Genomic DNA, 23,086 nt, shown 5'->3' with positions numbered 1-23,086 from the left:
AAAATAATGAAAAAAAAATTGTTATTTTGATCATGGAGGAATAATTTTTTACGTTACTAAAATTGTGTACGAACTAAATAAATTAAGTACAAATATTTTCATTATATTCATCATTTTATTTCATGTCCTTTCATTTTTCTCCAAAATATTTTGCTTTCTAATTTTCTGGAAGGGACTATTTATTGCCCCCAATTACCCCTTCCTAGATGCGTTTAGTTAGAGTGTGGAGGATACAGGTAAGGATGATTATCTTAAATAAGGGTCATAGTAAAAAAAGTGTTCTGCTTTCTCCAAACTGAACCGGCTCTAAATCGGTTTATTCGTTTAGTTAAATCAAAATCTTGGACTTCTAGGTTCTAAATTCAATAAAAACTAAATCATATAAGTTTTTTATAAAAAAAAAAGTGTTAATTCTGCCAATAATTAATCAGTACAAAAATCTTATAAATAACATATTTAATATAGTACAAAATTCAATGCAACGTACGAGAAATTTCTACTTTTTCGCTGAATTGGTACAAAATCGAACATTATTTTTGGGCGTAATTCTTTTTTGTTTATTAACTTTTTTCGTGAATGATTTTTATCAAGACACATAAACAAATAGGTATGGTATTCGAATAATAAGCAATTGAATTAATTTTTAGGTTAGGTTACTTAATACTTAGATCTTAGCAACAGAGTTAGCACTATCTTCATACTATAAAAAATAATCCCCATTTATTAAAAATATAGGCAATATTATTACATTAATGATAAAACTTTGAAAACGATCAATAAATTTGCCTATGTACGTCGTGTAATAACTATGAGATGAAATTATAATTATTATTATTAATGAAGAGTAGCGTTAATTTTAGAGCGAAGTGGTATATTTTTCCACTTTGTTTTTCGCGTGATTTATGGTACACGCAATTACATACCCATTTTTTATGTGTCTTTATTTTCAAAAAAATATATTTTTTTTTGTCTTTTCAAAATAATATTGTACTTTGGTTTAATACTGGACATAAAAAATAAAGGGAATAATTTAGGCACCATGTAACCAAACTTCTAATGGAATTTTTAAGAATGCACTGTTTAAGAATGCTTTAAAATATCTGGATATACTTGCAGACGCTGCTGGTTTCATTTCTTGGATAATTTCATTGGCATTTTGATTTAGAAATTGGTTCATTGCTTGACCTAAAATAGATAGATATTAATTAAATTAGTACATTGCAATTTTACAGTACACTCTAAATTTTTTTATAACAGAAATTCAAAACTTGAATCTGCAAATTAATTATTTAAGATTAGATAGTATCTAACATCATCAATAATCGGGTTTATATAATGATTTAATTACTAAGAACTGTTAAAATAAGAAAAAAAATAAGAAATAATCGTCTTTTAACGTCTGTTTTATTTAGTACGTATTATTATCGCCAGTTGGCGGGGTTTATCTGATTTGAATTTGAATATTCAAATATGTAAGTAAAAGTATTGCTATCTGGTAGTCTAAATTGGAATTACTCAAAACGAATCCACTTCTTGTTTTACGTTTTACCTAGTGCGGGGGTATTCTTGTGCGGGGTTGCAAGTCCCATTTACCATAATATTAAAGTTAAAATAACATCAGTAAATCTATCAAATTCAATCCTTTTTGCAATGTCTTGAAAAATATGTACTTATCAAAATTTAATGAAATTTGATGATAAAAAAGTTTTTGTAGACTTTTCTTTCAGATATTTATCCCTTTAATTATAAGGAAAGATAAATCTTCTTTGTATGAAACACTGTGCCCAGGTTTGAGTTCTTTTGCGAAAGTTTTTGAAATTGATTAAACTATTTTCAGATAATATTTATTGAACTTACCAATAACGTTTGCGTGGTTAACTTGATCTCGAATTTTAAATTTCGATTTTTGTAATTTAAAATCAACGAGTAAATTATCAATTTTCATAAACCGTACATTTTCTTTATTCTTTACAATTTTTCCAAATAGTTCCACTTTGGCGCTGACATCACCTACGATAAATTAAAATTATTGAAATACATATAAAGATCAAATCAGAATAGAAATCCTGGCCTGATTTACCCAAAAATTTGTATCATTATAGAAATTTTAAACATTCATAAAATAAATTTGAAAATTTGTTTTATCAATTTTAATTGATTAAAAAGTTGGTGGAATCAGCGATTTACATTTTCTATGACATTCCCGATAATTTCAGGAAAGACTTGAGTCCTTGGGTTGATCAGATATTCTGGGGCTCATAAAAATAAGCAATGAAAACTAGCTTTGATTGAAAAAAACTATTTCAATCAAAATTGTAACCTGGGCGAAATTATTTGTAAATATATATTATACATACCAAATGCTGCCCAAAAGTCACCTTTAGACCGTACAGGGAATAAGAGAATTTGACCAATTACTTCATATTTGCCTTTAACTTCAATTCGTGGCAACGATAATATTATATTTATTCTCCAAGTATCAATATCAGCGCTGAAACAAAAACATATTTTATTTTGACATTGTGGATATAATTAAGCTTGTTTTATTCTTTTTAGTCATATTTTCGCCGAATATATAGACACGTGAAATATCTTTTTAAGAACATTTCGGGTATCAGAAAGCCTTAATCGAGTTTAACTTATTAACTAATGTCAGGCAAGTATTTTTACAAGTTTGTATTTAACTTGCAATGTATGTGTGTATTTAACTTGCAATGTACTATGTTCGGGTCAAATCTTGCAACTCAATTTTGAAGCAGATGTCTTCATCCGATTGAGCTGAAATTTTGTATACACGTTTAGTTTGAATGACAATGCATTTTTATGGTAATGACATGGTTTTCCCATCACTTCCACCGTATTTGACATACATGTTTTTTTGGTTTTTAAATATAACATACTTTTTAAAGGATAAGCTTTTATTGGACCTAAAAGTAGAAAATAATTTTGTAGGAATCACTCATATGTGACTATTCGTAAAAGCTTGAGTAGCTCAATATAAAATATCAACAATGATTCGGAACTTCTCAAGCTTTTACGAATAGTCATGAATGATTGACTACTACAAAATTATAAATTGACTACTACTAATAAAAGCTTCATCTTAAAAAAGTGTTTTTATTTAATTTTTTATTAACCTTTATAAACTCAGGGAATACATATTTTTTCTTCGAAATTTTAAAGTTGACTAAAAACAATTCCTTTTTCTCTCTCCGCTATACTTTCAAAATGTGAGCTAAGAGTATTTTTGCATGTTTCGAGATTCAAACTTTCCATTTTTCTGAAGAATTGGACATGGAAAAGATATATTAGAGCAAAAAGCGGCCACCGTGAAATATAGGACGCCTGGCTATGACTTATAAGTGCACTTTATACCACTTTTATATTGGATGGCAAAATCAAGAAAAGAGAATTTTTACTGCCATTTGCCGTACTATATCTATTAGGTCAATAATCTGACTCCTATGTTCGTTATAAAACTAACAATTAATTATTAGTACCAGAGTCATAAAATTCAGCAGAACATAAAGTGAAATTCAAAAATAATATATATTTTCTTTCCAGAAACAAGTTTTCTTTTATTAAAATTAAGACATTTCTAAATAATAATATATTAAGTATCGTAAAATAATAACTTATCAATATTACAATGTTACTTATTTATTCAAGTGAAAAAACATTTTTATTTTAAATAATAATTTTTTATTAATAATATTCGTAATAGGTACCAAGAGGAGTACCGTAATCTAAAGGTTTTCTGTGTTCTTTTTGAGAACAACTCGTCCCTTTTAGGTAGAACGCCTCTCTGTATGTGCTGTTACAAGAAAATAGCTAATAAAAGATTCTGTCAAGCCTAAAGGCTTCTTTTTTTATTAATTTTAAATTAAAGTAGCTCGGCTGTTTGAGTAAGTACGGTGAATGTTCATTTTTTTGCGGTAAATAATAGTACAAAGTTCCTTTGATCACAAAAATTTTGAATTATTTCATTTTAAAATTGTTATTTTTAACACAGTACCTTATGGCGAAGAACTCACAATAATGTTAATTGTACAAAAATTAATCGGTGAATGAGCTTCAAAAAAGTCTTTATCATTAAACATAAAAAAACATTGGTTTTTGACGCTTTACGATAGTTTTAGACCATTTTAATACATTTATGTCATACAAATTGCCTAGTTTACGATATTTTTAGAGCATTTTGTTATATTTACGTCGTACAAATTGCCTAGTTGACTACACAGTTGACTATACAACAGCCGGATTACTTTCAAATAATAAATGTTGATGGAATTTACTTTAGGTAAATTTAGAAGAATTTTATGAATCGACTATAGTATCAATTATTCTAACAACCTTTCAATACTGTAAAAGAAAATATTTTTTTGTAGTATAATATTTTATGTTTCTTTTATTTTTCTATACGTACGATGTTAATTATCAATACGCCTATAAACACAAACCTATGCAATTGATTATTGCTGCGAATTATAGTCATAATACTTAAATAGTTCTGTTATTTTGCAACCGTTTTTAATTATATAATAATGACTTGTATAATAATTCTTTTGGAAAAAAATTCTCAATAAATAATATTTTTATTTAAAAAAAAAGATATTTTTATTGTGCAAATGTACTTCACGATTTTTAAACATACATTTACGTGTACAGGGCGTTTAGATAAACTGGTGAAATGCAAATTATGTGCGCTTTAGAAGAATTTCAACGGTTCACGTTGTACTAACCTTTAATGTTCACTTAAAAGAATGGAATGGAGCACTTATTTGAGTAAAAGACTCAGACTTATTATTAGGGATAGATGCTATATTTGGGAGCATCCATAAACCACGTGGATCGGTGAAGAGAGGAAGGAGATTAGTTCAAAGGGGAGAAGGGGTTGACAATGAAGTCAAGCTACGTAATTTTCTTGATACTTTTTTTTTACACAATGACAATAATTTGCCGCTTTAGTTGCGGTATATGGATATTTAATTTCAAATATTGTATACTTTTATATTTTACGAACAGAAAATACAAAATTTCTTCTTGACTTCATAATAAAAAAAACTACCTTCTATGCGAGGGGGAATCATAGTAAAGGCTATGGTAGGCTACATGGAGGGTGGGTAAGTCCCAAAGAAGTTGGAATTGAGCCATATAGTTTATGGATACTCAACCAAAAAATCCCTTCCCCGATTTTCATTTTCCACTTTGTATTTTCACTAATCTAAAGTGTAGTATAAGCGCAATATTCGCGAGTAAACCATGGAGTCTCGATTTTTACAATCTCTCAATCCAAATAAGGTATTATCTTTTTTGAGACACCCTGTAAGTATATTTTATTTCAAATCAGTAAAAAAAACCTTTAATTTTAATGGAGGTTTGAAATAATTGAATTGCCGTGAAGAAATATTTATAATAATAATTAAATAATATTATAAGCATTAAAATTAAAAGTATCTATTGGGCAGTGACCTAAAAATTTATGTCGATGTAATTAGTAATTCTAATAAATCACGACGGTCAAAAGAAAGAAAATTAACTATGCAGGAGTAGCGCAAACATCTTCCACTGACTGTGTTGACTAAACAACACGCTTTTTTTTGGTTGTATAGTTGTAAAATGAGAATTAAATAGAGAAGAATTAAAATTTTTATAAACGGAATAAAAATTGCAACCTAATAAAATGTAGGTATTAAAAATATTTTATGTGAAATATTTTTATATGCATTTTATTTGTTATTATAATACACTGACATTGATAATGAAAGTGAAAGTAAAGAAAGTAAAATGACAATTTCACTTAAGTGTATTGAATTTAAAATGGTATCATTAACCTTGAACTTAAAAAGGTATACTATATACCATTCATATAAAGAATAATAAATAAAATAAAACTTTTTGAATTTAAGTCAGAAATAAATTAAACCTTTACTAGGTCCGTCCAAGGGATAAAGTAGAATAATTAATTTAAATTAGCAAAAATAATATAAGTGAATTCAAAAATTTTCCGCTTTAGGAATCTATGTGGAAAATGATGAGTTTCGGTGTTATATAGGGTCCCTCGATATTATTAGAGCCAAGGGCTAGGTACTATTGAAACTCTTTACAATTTTTAATGTCTGAAAAGGGTTTTTCACTGAGAATGTCCGAACTTTAATCTTAAATTACAAGTTATATATGATATATCATTCCTTTTAATTTAATTTAACTTTTTTTTTTCTTTTAAATTTTATTTTATATTATTTTGTGTGATATGTACAGCGTGGTCCTAGCAGAACTTCATCAAATGGTATAAAACGTTAAAATAATGATAATTTCCAATATTTATAGCCAGGAAAACGACCTTTTGTTTTTGTAGATACATCGAGTAGAAATTTTAGAAAAAAAGGATATTACTGTGACTGTTGACAAATTACGCCTGCTTAGAAAAATTGGAAATCTGGCACAATTGCTACAAGCATGGGACATTGTACAACATTGTATGGGGCTTATCTCTATCGCTGGTTTGCGTAATTTATCACCATAAACTTTAGAAGAATCCTAAGACCATACTGTTCAGTTTCCAATTTTTCTAAGCGGGTGTTTATGCTATATTCACAAAAATATTCCATTTTTCCAAAAATTCAACATCCAGTATCTAGAAAAGGACGCTTTCCCGCCGAAGATTGACGTAGATGAATTAGCCAGTCAGTGAGTGGTATTTTGCTTATATATATTTAGAAAATATTTTTACTTACTTTAAACTTTGTATTGTATAATTACTGGATCCAAAAATTGTATTATTTACAAATAATGCTTTCACACGAACAGCTCCAGCATTATTCTCCATAACTAAGCGTGGTATGATCATTGGTTCAATACTTGGTACTTGTATATCAGGTATTCCACGTATTAAATATGGCCGCAAATGATTAAATGAACCTAATATACATGCATTAATATCTGGATCCGATTTGTTACATGGTATGACGTATTCGGCTGAAACAAAATAAATACAATAAATTAATAATTAAAGATAATATTCTAAATAACATCAATCAACCATTTGTAACTGTTTAAAAACAGTAAGAGTGCTTTGATGCCAACGGCCCTTAGATTGGAGAAAGAAAGGCTGACTCAAGCGAGCCAATCTTCTCATAACAAGAGCAAAAAAGTTACAGGGAAGATGAGACATAGTTTCTTTTTCTTCTTCTTTCTCGCTGTGACAGTCCCTACAATATGGCTGTGATTCACTAGTTAGCCCAAACGTTCAGCGGGTTCGCCGCCTGGCTACTGTCCCCAAATACATACATACAAAGATATAATAAAAGATGATGATTTTAATAAAAGTATACAAATACTTAATAACTATGAATTAAACAATACTTTCACTTTCTGATTATAAAGTAGTCAATATATGTAGGTACTAAAAAACTAGGGTTTCCCAAATAATAACGTCTTTCTCATATTTTGGTTTAATCCTAAAGCTGTCATCAACTTACTCCCCTGTAGTTCAAAAATGATTAACAAACTTCAAGCATTTAAATCGTAAATATCTTTGTAATTGTTAATAAATTGAAATGAAGTAGAATTTATTTTCTTCAACTGTACTTATTCTAAAAACAACCTCTTTATCTTCTTCAGAAAGAGCAGATGTAGTTCGTTATTAAATCCTTTAAAAACAAGTGAAAACAAACAATTAACTGAGTTAATTGTTGAAATACCATGTATAGACAATATTGATTACTCTGTCACATTACACATACATATATGTCTCACACATATAACTGATATACCCATATAATACTTAGTATACAATTTACGCATAATGTGCGCTCTCACGGGTAAACAGTGATGTTTACGAAAAAATGTTTCAAACAAAAGTTGTTTATTTTTTATAAGAAACATTTTTTACATTTAAACTTTTGTTCTATCTTTAACGGTATACAAGATGGGTTCTATAGAAACAAGACCCAATTGACCTAAGTTGCTTATTTATGCACTCGACCTCACTTTTTACGTCCTGAGCACGCTGTAAAAATTTCAACTTGATATCTTTTTTTTTGTTTTTGAGTAAACGTGTTCACAGACGAACGGACAGCCGGAAATGGACTAAATTAAAACAACTGGATTAGCGTTACCAACTTGGGACTAAACTTAGAATACTTGGATATATATTACATATATACAAGATATAAAAAGAATCATAAAAATTAAATTTTACTTTATTTACTGACCAGAGGGGGGCAAGCTGATTTTCGCCTCTCGACTCCTATAATATAGTTAAACGGTCATATACGTCATGGTAAGTTATGTATAATCGTTGATATTGAAAGATATACACGTCTCTAATTAAATCAAATTTTATTTAGACTGTTTTCATTTAATAAAGAAAATAATTTTATATTGGACCTCTCGCTAGTAGTTTGTTGACATATACTGAATAAGTACTACGATTAGTAAGCTTTACATTAAGATAATAGACTATTATCTACAAGTGATCTAGAAGACAAACTATTATTAATAGTTTGTCTTCTAGTTCACTTGTCTAAAACCTAATCACATAAACCACATAATTATCGTACACATCACATAATTTAACACTTCGTACGATCAAACATAGAGGTGTCGTTATGTGACAAAATTGTACGATAATCCAACGTATGCAACATAATTTTGCGATAATTTTATTCTGTTCAAACGTTCCCACCAAAATTGAAATTTCACTATGCTGCCCTCTCGTATTAACTTTCTGAGTTTCTAATCATCTACTTTCTACTTTTCCCAATTGACCTATGATGCTCATTTACGAACTTGACCTCACTTTTTACGTCCTGAGTACGCTGTAAAAATTTCAGCTCGATATCTTTTTTCGTTTTTGAGTTATCGTGTCCACAGACGGACGGACGGATGGACAACCGGAAATGGACTAATTAGGTGATTTTATGAACACCTATGACACAATTTTTTTCCTAGCATCATTATTTTTAAGCGTTACAAACTTGGGACTAAACTTAATATACTATGTATATTTCATATATACATGGTATAAAAATTCACAATAGCAGAAAGTTGTTGGATTTATTTATTCAAATTCAATTTGCCACGCCCGGATTTACCCTAAAGGAATTGTAGACATGAGCCAAGAGTGGCAAGAATTGGAGGGAAAGGGTGGAAAGTTTTGGTGGAAACTTAAAAAATTTGTTTTATCCGTTAATATTTGAAGTTTTTGCTGAGAGCTTCGATAAAAAGGACAGGCGGTAATTAACTAAGGTTAAGGCTAAATTTCTAATCCTTGCCTGAAAATGGGTATTTCAAGGGGCTTTATAATCCATTTATCACAGTATATCATTTTCAAAATCTACATTAAGAAAACGTATGTACAAATTGTAGTGTAGGTTACAAAACATAAATTTCACTTCACAATTTTTTATTTATTGGGCAACCCTAGTAATATAATATTATAACACATATTTTGTCGGCATAATTTATAATAAATTTATAGTACTGGAAAGAGATTTTGAAACTTGTTTTAATCTAATTGATTTAGCTGTTATGTAAATGGTTTTCATTGTACCATAATACCTACATACCGAACATACCGAACATACCGAGCTATCAACGAAATACTTTTTATTGAAATTGAAACTTTTATCATTATTATGCATTCATATCTTTTTGGCAAAATCGTTTTGTTTCTTTAACGAAAAAGATCAATTTTCTTATTTGTTAAAATAACTGCTGTCACTGAAAACCACTAAAACCACGCAAAATGCATAAGTGGGTCAATATACTATAAGAATAAACTTGGGAGGATCTGAGTACACGAAATACGAAGCAATCTCCATTTGTTCACTTTAGCAAAAATTTCTTTACGTATTGGATCAAATTTAGTCATTTTGAAAAAAATTGATTTTTTGTACTTGGTGAAGTTATTAAAATAAATAAATAATTGAAATTTGACTACCACAGGAAAAATTAATCGGATTTTAATAGATCAAGCAAAAAATTATACTAAATTTGCGCAGTAGTTTCTAATATATTTTTAAGTTTTGCATATCTGATTAAATTCGGCCAACTTATCCAAAAAAATGGATCTCTTGAAGCTTAGCGAGGTTCGCCATCGCTCTTTCAATATAAAAAGGTAATAGTGGTTGTTTAAAGAATTAAGGACGTTCCCAAAAAAAATGAGTGTATGAAAATATTTGAGACTTACATTTCAAAAATTTGAGGATAGATTCTGTTAGAACTTGGGAAAATTAGACGAAAATTAAGAGTAAAATTTTTCGATTTATACCATTATTTACCGATTTTGAGAATCATATCCTATTTTTTAGTTGTTCCGGGTACGGAACCCTAAACTCGCACTTGAAACATAGTTAAGAACACTCTCCAATAAATTACCTTTCAAACGAAACAAAAAAATCAAAATAGTTTAGGAGCTACGATCCGTTTAGGAGCTACCATTCGTTTAGGAGCTACCATGCCACAGACAGACAAACAGGCAGACAGACACACACACAAAGCGGTGAATCTTATAACACCCCTTTTTTGATTCGGGGGTTAAAAAATGATTTTGATGATATGTCCTACACAACTTGTGTTATTATACCATGCATATATGAAATATACATAGTATATTAAGTTTAGTCCCAGTTTGTAACGCTTAAAAATAATGATGCTAGGAAAAAAATTTTGTCATAGGTGTTCATAAAATCACCTAATTAGTCCATTTCCGGTTGTCCGTCCGTCCGTCCGTCCGTCTGTGGACACGATAACTCAAAAACGAAAAAAGATATCGAGCTGAAATTTTTACAGCGTACTCAGGACGTAAAAAGTGAGGTCATGTTCGTAAATGAGCATCATAGGTCAATTGGGTCTTGGGTCCGTAGGACCCATCTTGTAAACCGTTAGAGATAGAACAAAAGTTTAAATGTAAAAAATGTTCCTTATCAAAAATTAAACAACTTTTGTTTGAAACATTTTTTCGTAAACATCACTGTTTACCCGTGAGGGCGCCAATTAGGCGGAAATTTTATAATATGTACTATACTTGATTAACAGTTATGTATGTGTCACATGTTTGTATGTGTAATGTGATAAAGAAATCAACACTGACTATGCATGGTATTTCAACAATTAACTCAGTCAATTGTTTGTTTTCACTTGTTTAAAGTTTGCTAAGTTTAAACTTGAGCGCTATTAATGGAAAGTTATAGAACCTTGTCTTGATTTTTTTTAAAAATACGAATCACCCTGTATACCAAAGACTTGTAATATAATTATATTAAAATAGGAAATGAAATTATAGGTAAAAATTGTTTTTTGATATGTTTTTTTTTTTAACAAAAATTGTGTAATACTTTTAAATATATTATAATAATAATATGGAAATATTACTATTATACAGATAGCTATTACATTTCTTTATTTAATAATATGTGAACTTGACCAATTTAAAATAATATTTTAAATATTTATAAATCTCTAAATACAAAATCTCTATTAAAATTTCTTATTATATAATTATTATTATATTATTCTCTATTTTTTTTTACTAGATATACTACGAAATAAAAAAATAAATTGCTTTCTCCAATTTATTTAATTAAATATGTAATTATTGAAACATTGTACGGTGAAAAATTTTAATGGCAATGTTGAATGGAAAATGATTTTTGATTTTTATACTATGTATATATGAAATATACATAGTATATTAAGTTTAGTCCCAAGTTTGTCACGCTTAAAAATAATGATGCTAGGAAAAAAATTTTGTCATAGGTGTTCACTTAATCACCTAATTAGTCCATTTCCGGTTGTCCGTCCGTCCGTCCGTCTGTGGACACGATAACTCAAAAACGAAAAAAGATATTGAGCTGAAATTTTTACAGCGTACTCAGGACGTAAAAAGTGAGGTCAAGTTTGTAAATGAGCGTCATAGGTCAATTGGGTCTTGGGTCCGTAGGACCCATCTTGTAAACCGTTAGAGATAGAACAAAAGTTTAAATGTAAAAAATGTTCCTTATCAACTTAAATTAAACAACTTTTGTTTGAAACATTTTTTCGTAAACATCATTGTTTACCCGTGAGGGCGCCAATTAGGCGAAAATTTTATAATATGTACTATACTTATACTATACTACTATATCAGTTATGTATGTGTCACATGTTTGTATGTGTAATGTGATAAAGAAATCAACACTGACTATGCATGGTATTTCAACAATTAACTCAGTCAATTGTTTGTTTTCACTTGTTATCTATAATTTCACTCTTTTATCAATAGTAGGTATCAGTGATTTTAAATTGAAAGAGAAAGAAGATTTATTTTAGGTTTTGAGTAATAATAAAATTTTTGAGCTTTCAGGATTTTGATGCTTTCGAAAATTCAAGAAATTTCACAAAGGCCCAAAAAACTAGATTAGGTTACATTAGAGTGGCTGTCCTAGGGTAGACATACTTTGACCATAGGGTCGGTTGTGAAGTCCTCTACTTGACCCATTTGGATCTGTTTAAGAATAGAAGGAGTGCTTTGACGTCAACAGCTTTTAAGTCATCAAACAAAGGATCACATCAAAGAAAGGCCAGGGAATATGGGGCATCGTTTTGCCCAGTCGTTCAGTGTGTAAAGCTGAGTAAGCAATAGTGTAATAGCAGTTACGTTTTTGCTTATAGAAGACCTCCAAAACTCCAAGAAAATTCTTATTGCCAGATTTTCACTACTCAAAGCTACAACTTATACTAATTCTCTAATATATTTGGAAAAATTTTAGAGCTTCTTATACAAAACCCATGTGTTAAGAAATGGTTCTCACCATATTTTTCTATTCACCCATCGATATCCCGTTTGGAATAACTTAAAATGATGCAGTACTTTATGATTAAATATCTATATTTTATGTAGTAAAACTTCCTTGGCTTCCAGGCGCTTCCACCATTTTCGATAATTAAGGGCTATCGTGCATCAAAACTGAGAATCGGAGCAGTAAAGAATCGGAAAGAAACGTCAGAGACAAATAAAAGTTTTTCATGACGAAATATTTCATATACTGAGTAATAACTCCTTAACTATTGGGTTTTGGGTAAAAGTATAAGGTACTTTCGACTTTAAGTTGTCCAAAGAGTATGCACTTAAACTATGTCCATCGAGTCACGGGACACCCTGTATACCTATTTCCTTCCTGTTCAGTTTTGGAATTATCTTTAGAAATAAAAAATCTTGCGATAGCTTGCACAAAAATGTGGGATAATTCGCTATATTTAAATGACAGATGATGAGACTTACCGAGACTCAACTTTATATAATTCAATAGAATCATAGAAAAGAGACTCTTAGGAGAAATGAGGAAACCAAATTTAAATAGAAAATTTAAAATTTGTTATTTAATTATTACATGAGTTTCCAAGTTTATAAGTTATTTTTTTAATGTCTTTTTCCTCTTTAGTTAAATTGTAGTTTGATCATATATTTATATTAAAAATATTTATATGTAATATATAAATAATAATTATATTACTTAATTAAATTCCGGTGTATTACATAATATAATACTAAGTACACTAATGATTAATTAATAATATATTGATTATATATTGTTATACTAATAACCTTCTTTATAAAATAGTATGGTGTCAGTAAATATAATTAATAACAAAAAGGTTTCTTCTTCTTTATTTTTAAATTAATAATTTAACACTTTCCAATATAATTAATAAATTTACGAAATATATATTAATTATATTCTGCTAATAAATAGTATTTAGTGATATCTTTTGTGTGTTACACAAAACAAAATAGTTGGATGACTCCTAAAAACAGAATATGTGTCATTTTGAAATACAAGGAATATGAGAGATGCACAAGGAATGCAAGGTTGTAGAGGATATAAAAACCAAGATATGCGGGTTTTTGAATATACAGTCAAAACTGATTAAAAGAGAGTTGAAGACGCTTATATTTATACACGACTTCGCTAAAACATAATCTTAATTGTTTGTGTTTATATTATAGTTTAGGTTTTAATGGCTGTCCAAGAAGGATACACAAGATCCATGAGATCCATGGTTACCATCTCGTACAAATTACTTTGGTTACACAAACAACCAATTGCCCTTAAAAAGTGGATATAAAGACGTCAAATAGTCGTTGTTATTTCTTTTCCACATTTCAGTATTAAAACGTATGAGCAACCTCATACATGCCCATTATGATACCATATATGTTTTACCACTTTTTCCGCTGATAATTTCATTTATCAAGCTCCTCAATTATTTTCAGAGGCTTAGTGCATCTCCTTCATGCATATACCATGCACTACATCAGTCCATCACAACAATTAATTAAATTAATTTTGGTTGTGACAGCGCGAATCGAACCCGCTATACTCTAGACATACCGCGAACGGTATTGGCTACACCTTCCGCGAACGGTATTGGCTACACCTTAACCTGCAGCTGAGCTACTAGGGTTGACTTTTTATATAATAATATACGGAAGATTTTAATTTTTATATAAATTCCAAGGTTGTAGTAAGTGTAAGTTATTGTATTTTTAAAATTTATGCACTTGAAATTTAATGAGCATTTAAAAATTCAAGTAATGTTTGTACAAAAACAGTAATAAACATAAATATAATAAAATAAAATAATTAATTGACATTAATCACTGGTTAATTGATGTGTATCTTTAATGGCTGCCAATAAATTTTCTATACTATTATGTATATTCAAGAAAGATTTTGTTTTTATTGTTCAATTACACGTGTAAAATTTTCCGAATATTCTAATGAACATTCTGCTCCGATCAACATTGTCTTGATAAAAAGATGTATATATGTATATCACTAATTTTAAGATAATTCGAACTCCTTAAAACCGAAACGACCTCTGTGACCGTAAATAAACCGGAAGATGACGACACATCGAGATGCTTCTATCTCGAAGGAAGTTGAAAAATGTATCAGTTTTTAACTAGAATGAGAAGAAATTTTCGCAGTTTCCGTGTGGTTAATATAACGAAAAGACTTGAAATAATACTGACTTTCTAGTGAAATAGTGCAATTTTCTGCATTTTAGAAGAAGTTTAGTAGTGTTCTGCCAATCGAATGTATTATTAAAGTGGATATCTTTAGGTATTAGAAAATTGCTTTTCATTATATCATTACATCAACATTCAAATCTGTAGCTGAGGGCCAGGGCCGTCTTTAACCTTTTGGAAGTCCTAGACACATAAAGATCACGGGGCCCTTTTTCTGTAAAACTTTACTTGGCAGCTATTTTGAGTACGCACTCCATTTTCTATGCCTATGATCAAGTCATTACTGACATACATCGCAGTTTTCTGTCCCGAAATACAAAATATTAGCATTTACTATACTCCGGATAAGTTTTTCGACTTAATTAGTGAGATAATTACATTTTACGTAATTCGATAGTGGGAAAATCAAATTTCTCTCAATGTTCAACTGAACCTTATTATACCTATATTACTGAACCTATATTATATAAAACCAATAAAAGAAAAATAATACTTTATAAGTTTGAGGCTGGAAACTTCGAAAATCGTATTGCAAAGCAATTATTTAGCCATTTCATCGTGCACCTTAATGCTTGGAATGAAGCCACGAATGCTTTTTTTGAGGATAGATCGAGACCTCCGTCAATAGCGAGACGTTGGGCACTTACCCAGAGCAACCAGTGAAAAATAGGCTCTTGTAAGGTATCTGTAACTATCTTACCTAACCGATACTTATGCAAGAAATTCAGAAATTTCGCTAGATGTTTTATAGCAATACGACTTTGAAATACAACTCCATATTATATTACTTCTTTAAGTACTTTAACAGCTGTACTGTACGTATACTGGAGAAAGTTAATAAATTCTTAGTAAATATATAAATAATATTTTTTAACAATAATATTACTACATATATGTACCTATAATATATAGAAACAAGTAAATAATACATATATTAAATATGTTTTAATTACATAATAATTTTTATAATACAATACACAATACATACACCTTTTATATTATTAATATTTATTAATATTAATAAATATCTATACTTGTTGGTAATTTTTATATAGGTCAAGTTCGATTTTACTTTTTTATTTATATGTTATGTCAGTCATATTAACAACATCTTTAGATATATTATCATAGTCATACTTATGTCACTAAACAAATCATTTATATATTGTTAATAATTAATTATGTAATTTATTTTAAGATGATCGAATGACAATTGTATATTATGTATTGATTATTATTAGAAATGCATTGTTAAATGTTCGATCAGTAATCTTTAATCAATCGTGGTGGCTATGACTTTTAGAAGCCATTACCCTGTTTTCGACCAAAATGTCATTTCATCATGCTTTTTAAAATAGAAGAAACAAGATAACAATTTAAGACAGTGTTAATAAATTTTATGTTGATAGGCACCGATCTACAGATTTAGATTAGTATGAGATCGAAAAAAGTAATACATAATTTTGGGAAAAGTGTCTATGGAATGTATTCGGGGCCGCTGAACACGAATATTACTACGAAAATGGGTCCTGAGGTACCTTGTGCAGAAAGTGGGCGAAAGGGGACGCCCAGGGTATAGACGCCCTGCTACATATTCTGGTAAAATTCCAAGAGACGAGGTGTATATGGCCCACCCTTTTCATTGTGATATTCGAATTCAGCGGCTCCAAAAATTCACTAGTAACCAAATTAGACTCATATTCATCAAATTTAGCTTCCAAATTTTCCTATTTTTCCAGTTTTCCATTTCTCCCTCATCACGTTTGCTCACAAAGTTTGTAAGCGCCCTGAAGAAATCGAATCGTTTTTATTGCGTTATTGCTTCGTCTATTACACTAAACGCTTATTGCATTTGCAAACAAGCCACTCTGAATTACGTCTAAACTTTTGTTTAACTAAAGTTCAGCTCATCACTTTTTATGCATAAAAGAACTGTTTTGTAAAATAGTGGATTCGACAATCCATCTGGGACATATACATACCAAGAGACAACTGAGAAAATGGCTTAGTGACTGAAGAACAGGAAGCTTCAATATCTACCGATACTTTTGTAGCCTCGAGAGGGTGTCGGTGTAGGATTTATTGAGAAATTTTTGATGTTCCTTGTATAAACCTCGACATTTGACTACCCAAAAATGTTACTTTGCTTAAACCGGTAGGTAAAAATAAAATTATAGCGCCTAAGATGACAGTATCGAAGATGTTGATGGGTATTCAAGCAAAATCTACGCTGTATTCCTCAGTCAGAGTGGTTTGAAGCGAAACAGAGGCGAATAGATAAAGTAGGTGCCAAGAAGAAACACCGTGAAGTATTTGGATTCAACGCTACTATGAATGAAAATACTAATCTAATGGGAATGATCGGTGGCATGATTATAAAGTATAGGGAAATATAGAGAGACATGACAGGTTCGAATTTATATGATCCATGGCACTCTCGAAACTGTCATTACACCACTGGGGAGTATACACCACCTTCCTATCAGACAAGCAGTTAATAAAAAGATTTAAAACTATTACATAAATTATAAAAACATAAAAAGATTTATAGAAATAAAAATCTTTTTTTTTTCCTTCATATTGCATTGTATTTTTATATTATGTATGAATATATTAATTTCACTTGTATTATAAAAAATATAAAAAGACAATACTGATGATACGACGACTATGTAATGAAATTAATTATTACATAATGATTAAATTGATATTTAAATGGACAGATGAAACTCTTTCAGACAGATGTAATATTTGTTGATAAAACATACACCTTTTGTAGGTCACGTTTTACAATAAATTTTCTGATTATTTGAGACTTGTATTTCGGTTTTCTTAAACTTTAGTGCAAGATAATAAAGATCATTCTGAAAAGATTTTATTTAGAATATTCTGATAATGTTAAGGGGCGAATAAATAAAATGTTAGTGAGCCAGCACAAGGCTTGGAAATTGACCAATTTTAAGTAAAAAGCCCTTTGAAGATCAAGAATAAATCATCTTTTTATCAATGATATTTTGTGTCTTCTAAGTCTCTTAATATTCCTTGAAAAATTGAAAGACATGTTTTATTTCCCAACTAAAAATTTGCAGAATTATTAACGATTAAAGATAGCCAATCAAAACGCATTTTGTTTGGCTATGGTTGGTTAAGCGTTAATAACTCCGCTAGTTTTAAATTGTAAAAAAAAGGCTAAGGAAAAAATGTCTTCGAATTTTACAAGATTAGATTTAAAAAATCCAAAATGGCATTTGAATGGAAAAAAATGGTTAAGGGACGGCTATCAATCCATCAAAGTAAGGTATGGACATTTTTATTTTGTTCCACTTCATCGTATGAACTAGGTACTGCTGAAGAAAAAGTAGTCACCTTTTTCAAGAATTTTACTAGAATAGAATTAATCTTATATGATTTGGGTATAGTTATTTATTTGACCCATTTTCCAAAAAATTAAGTATCCTTAAAAATCCGAAACTGAGTTGCATTTCTATCAGCACTTGAAAACATATTTAGAACATAGAGTATCAAGATGAAGCAAAGCAAACTGGAAATTTTCATTTTTCTAAAATGTATGTGGATGAAAATTAGCAAAGAGTTTTACCACATTAAAATTTTTTGACTGAGTTGTAGACTTACAGCCATTCAAAAATTCAAACATTCAGATTTAACCACCTTAAGATTATAGGTATTAACTTTTTATAGGTGTTGTAAGGATATCCATTTATGGTGGGAGCGCAATTCAGTGCATTTAACATATCTATTTGTTATAAAATAACTTATTTTCAATGCTTCCACCATAATTATATGCTACAAATTTTGTAAATTTTATAAATTTATTTTTTTAAATATATTGCTGTAGTTTTTATCTACTTAAGGTAAGCACAATCGATATAACCAAATCCATTTAAACATGCCCCTATATTTGTGCCCTATTTGTAACAACAGTGTACAAATCTAAGACATTGTACCTGCAAATTTATAAGTGGTTTGTATATTTATCTTTTTATCATAATGGACAAGAACCTTATTCTTGGAACATAAAAAATTCGAAATCAATTAATTTCAATACGTTCTTTTTGAACAAATGATAAGAACCGTTTTCGAGATAAGACACATTTTGATTGTTATTATCTCATTAACCAGACGGTGAAAAATTTTCTTGTATTAAGTACAGAAAACTTTCAGTAATATTATATTTCAATTCCTAATAAAATATATAATAGAATAGAATTCCAAATTTGAAGAATAGCCATTTCACGATTGAACTGCTTTTAATTAAGAATTAGACTATAATATCACATATTCTCTTTTTAATCTCAAATCACACTTTATATATTGAACATTTCTCAGACTCTATTTATGGGTGTGTACTTTTTAGAAACATTTTTGTTTCGTCATTAAGTTGTTTTAACCATTTTTATAAATCAAATTCTTAGATAAATTAAATATAATTATAGAAAAACTTTAATTGTATATTTCTGATTCTATCTCAAGAACTATATGTTGTATGTCCTTAGCTTAGTTTTATCAAGATAAATATCTATTTATAAATCATTTTTTTGAAACTAATAGTTTTTCATTTTTGAATGATTTTAGTAAATTAAATAATGGGTGTTCCAAAATTAACGCAAGAAGTAATTTTGATAGTGAGCACAGTTTTTTAATTAAAAGTTGTAGATTTTTTTATTAAATCAAAATTTTTGCAGTATATGCAGTATATTTACAATATCCGGTAAAATTTATAGCGTATCAGTTAAAATTCCAAGATCTTAAAAGCACAAAGAATATTTTTTGTCAAAAATTTCCTTTATCATTATGCATAAATGTAGATGAATAATAGTGAAAGAAACTTCAAACTTCAAGAAACTTCTTAGAAAAAAATCCAAGAATGTTAAATCATTCAGCCACCGTTTATTCGAAAAGAGTGAGCTTTATTATTTTATAGCCTTGACAAAAGTGAAAACACGTTCTGTTTTCGTTTTAATAATAAGTATTATTAAAATTTAGTAATTCTAGAAACTGTATTGCATGACCATTTTGTAAACAATCAATTTTCGAGGTCGAAAACGCATCATCGCATCAATCACTTTCACTTTTCAATTGTTTTTACTTTTACGATATTTTAATGTCCGGAAATTTACGATGTTTTAATTTGAAGATATTTTTATATGTATTTTTTAATTAGCTTTAAGAAGATGATACAAAATACAACGTATTTATCCGTATAACATTTTGTCGTAGGCATAGATGTGTTTAAGCAAATCACTTTTTTTTAGACATAGAGTAAGATAAATTAATTCTCCATGTTTTATAGCTCCTAAATAATATTATTTTGTTTTATGAATTAGTTAGGGCTAAAATAAAAATTATCAGATCGTTTAATTAGAAATTATCGTATCCCATTTGCTAGTAAGGATCAACGCAGGTCTTTAAAATTTGGTTTAAATTTATTGATTACTCTTTTTCCCAATTAAAAGTCAAACTCGATTATGCAAAAACTATCAAATTTTATATTTCCAGGAAGACAAAGAGTGTTAATTTCCGGTAAAAGAGGAAATGCAATAAAATATTTAAAAATTTTGCCACAAATTCTCTAATCGGTTCGTTGTATAATATCTCTATTTCGTTACTAGTTCTAAGGATCTGCCTTTTTTTATTTCTTAATCTATTGCTATATCTCGTTTTATAGTTTTAAAACTACCACCTGTATTTTATTTTGCAAAGCTTTCACAAAGTATCGAAATTAATTCACTTTACTGTATCTATAAGTGCGCCAGAATGTGGCGAAAAGGGTATTGTATGATACTAAATATCCATGAGTCTAGGCGCGAGTGCTGCCTGATTTAACGACTTTATGCCAATTTTATTTTTTAGATATCTTGCCAAATACCAGCCCATCTGTGCTCCAAATATCTTAAAATCCTTGCAACTTTGCCACACGATGTTAAATTTGATAATATTGAAATTTTTATTTTCATAAATACGTGTATCAAGATATAAAGCTTCAAAAGATGCTAAAATTGCATCCTTTCTTCTAACTTTAAAATCGTGCGAATCTAATTTGAAATGGTTGACAGCAGTACTCGGTAAAGACTTTCAATAAAGATAGATTCGAACCTGAATAAATTAGGTGCAGAAGAAGGGTAAGTTTAAGACTTTGGGATACCACTTTAAAATAAATTAAAAGTCCAATAAAATTTTACGCATGAATATTGCGTTGAGAAAACGACTATTTGTCTAAATTTTATTATGCTTACAACATTTATAGAAATAAATATATTCAAGTTTGGTACTCTAATAATTATTATAAATAAAATAATTTGGATACTACAGAGATTTAGAGAAAAGTACTGATTATATAAAAATGGCACCACACTAAACTATATCTAAAAATAATTATTATTGAGGATATGTTTGCATTCTTTATTATAAATTATCCATTTCTGTGTTAGTAAAAGTATACTTCACACTATTACTTTTTAGTAGATATCTAAAAAGTTTATTACGTGACCTCGACTGAAGAGGTGAATGTTTCATTAAAATAAATAAACAATAAGTAACCTAATGCAAAAAAAGTAATTCGATTCTGTAATTAATATTGAAAATTGAAATGTTAATTGACATATCGAAAATAAATATAGCTGCATTATTTGTTTAAATACCCTGCATATAATTTTTCTCGCTTCAAACTTTAAAATTCTTATTTTTAGATAAAATATTCTTGGTTCAAGCAAAAATTTCTTGCGTCAAGAAATCCTTTTTCCTGTGTAATAAATTGGTATACATACATTTTCAAAAATTGCATACTATGATTCAAATGGTTCAAAATAAAGGTTACTCGAAAAATCTAGTTCCCAAAAACAGTGTGCCCTGAACTTTAAAAGAATAATTTAGACAAAAAATAAAGTTCAGAAAATGATTTTTCGTTCTTATGTCAAAAAAATTCCCCTCTTAAAATTATTAGCAACGCAATTTATCGAATAATGTAATAAAATTTGGAAAAAGAAAACTCCTTTGAGAGTAGGAGAATAAACAAAAATTACTCAATTTTCGATCATTTTTTGAAAGAGGTCCTTTTTATCGTGATATATAAGCTGGCCAGAAAAATAGTGCAAATGATTTAATAGGCGAACAACAACTTTAGACAAATTTTTATGAATGAAAATAGTATAGCAAAAAATTAATTTTTCGCGAATCGTAAATAAACTCGACATGTTTAGAATTGATAAGGATCGAATACTTATGAGCAAAGTTCTAACAATTTTTCATTTTCGATATACGAAATATTATTAAAGAGAAAAAAGGAAAAGCATTTTTTTGGATCTCAAATTAATATGAACATTTTTTTAATTTTGTAATTTTTCTAACATAGCTTTTTCGAATCTGCGTTCACTAAAATTTACCCCTCTTTAAAGACCTTAAATTTCTACACTATTAAAGTCCTAAAACTATTGCATAAATCCAAATTCGAAAATTCTAACTGTAAAAATTAAATCATGACTTTTTTATCGTATAAATTGTAAAAAAAATTTTTGTCCGTATTTTTCATTTTTTAATTTTTACGTGAGTTTTTCCTGTCTATTTTGAACTCGAAAATTATAGTAAGATAAATTAGAAAAATTAAATTAATAATAAATACTTACGCGTAACAAAATTTGCAGCATTTAATTGCGTGATAAACGTAGAAATAATGAATAAACTTAAAAAAATCAACATTTTTATTTTCACTTTTTCAAAAAAAAAATTTTAATCACAATTTCCCCAAAATAAAATTAAAAACAACTTAAACGAAGAGACTTTAATCAATAAAGCTTAAATATCTCTTCGTAAAAGAATAAATAGCTTAAATACAAGCTATTTAAAAAGTTAAACCATCTATGTTAAGATTCTCATACAGATTAATTTTACAATATTTCTCTTTTACAAATTTATAAAATGAAATTAAATAATTTTTAAGAGTTTAATAATAATAAAATAATATATAGGTAATGAGTATGGATGGATGGGGCTTAACTAACTAGTAAGCCTGCAGTGTTATATGCACAATAAGACTATGTGTTTTTTTAGTAA

At 28.7% G+C, this 23,086-nt stretch overlaps 1 protein-coding gene across 1 annotated transcript; it reads right to left on the bottom strand.

The window, feature by feature from the left end:
• Positions 1 to 523: 523 nt before the first annotated feature.
• LOC123306182 (circadian clock-controlled protein daywake-like) lies at positions 524 to 22,832 on the bottom strand. Its single transcript, XM_044888082.1, has 5 exons — positions 22,660 to 22,832; positions 6,738 to 6,978; positions 2,358 to 2,491; positions 1,858 to 2,010; positions 524 to 1,185 (listed from the first exon to the last, which is right to left on the bottom strand). The coding sequence occupies exons 1-5, from the start codon at positions 22,730 to 22,732 to the stop codon at positions 1,031 to 1,033; spliced, it is 756 nt and encodes a 251-aa protein (XP_044744017.1). The 5' UTR covers positions 22,733 to 22,832; the 3' UTR covers positions 524 to 1,030.
• Positions 22,833 to 23,086: the final 254 nt, after the last annotated feature.

This window comes from Chrysoperla carnea, chromosome 1 (assembly GCF_905475395.1).
Source record: "Chrysoperla carnea chromosome 1, inChrCarn1.1, whole genome shotgun sequence".
Classification (NCBI taxonomy): domain Eukaryota; kingdom Metazoa; phylum Arthropoda; class Insecta; order Neuroptera; family Chrysopidae; genus Chrysoperla; species Chrysoperla carnea.
The sequence above is the reverse complement of the archived record's forward strand: the minus strand, read 5'-3'. Positions and strand labels throughout refer to the sequence as shown.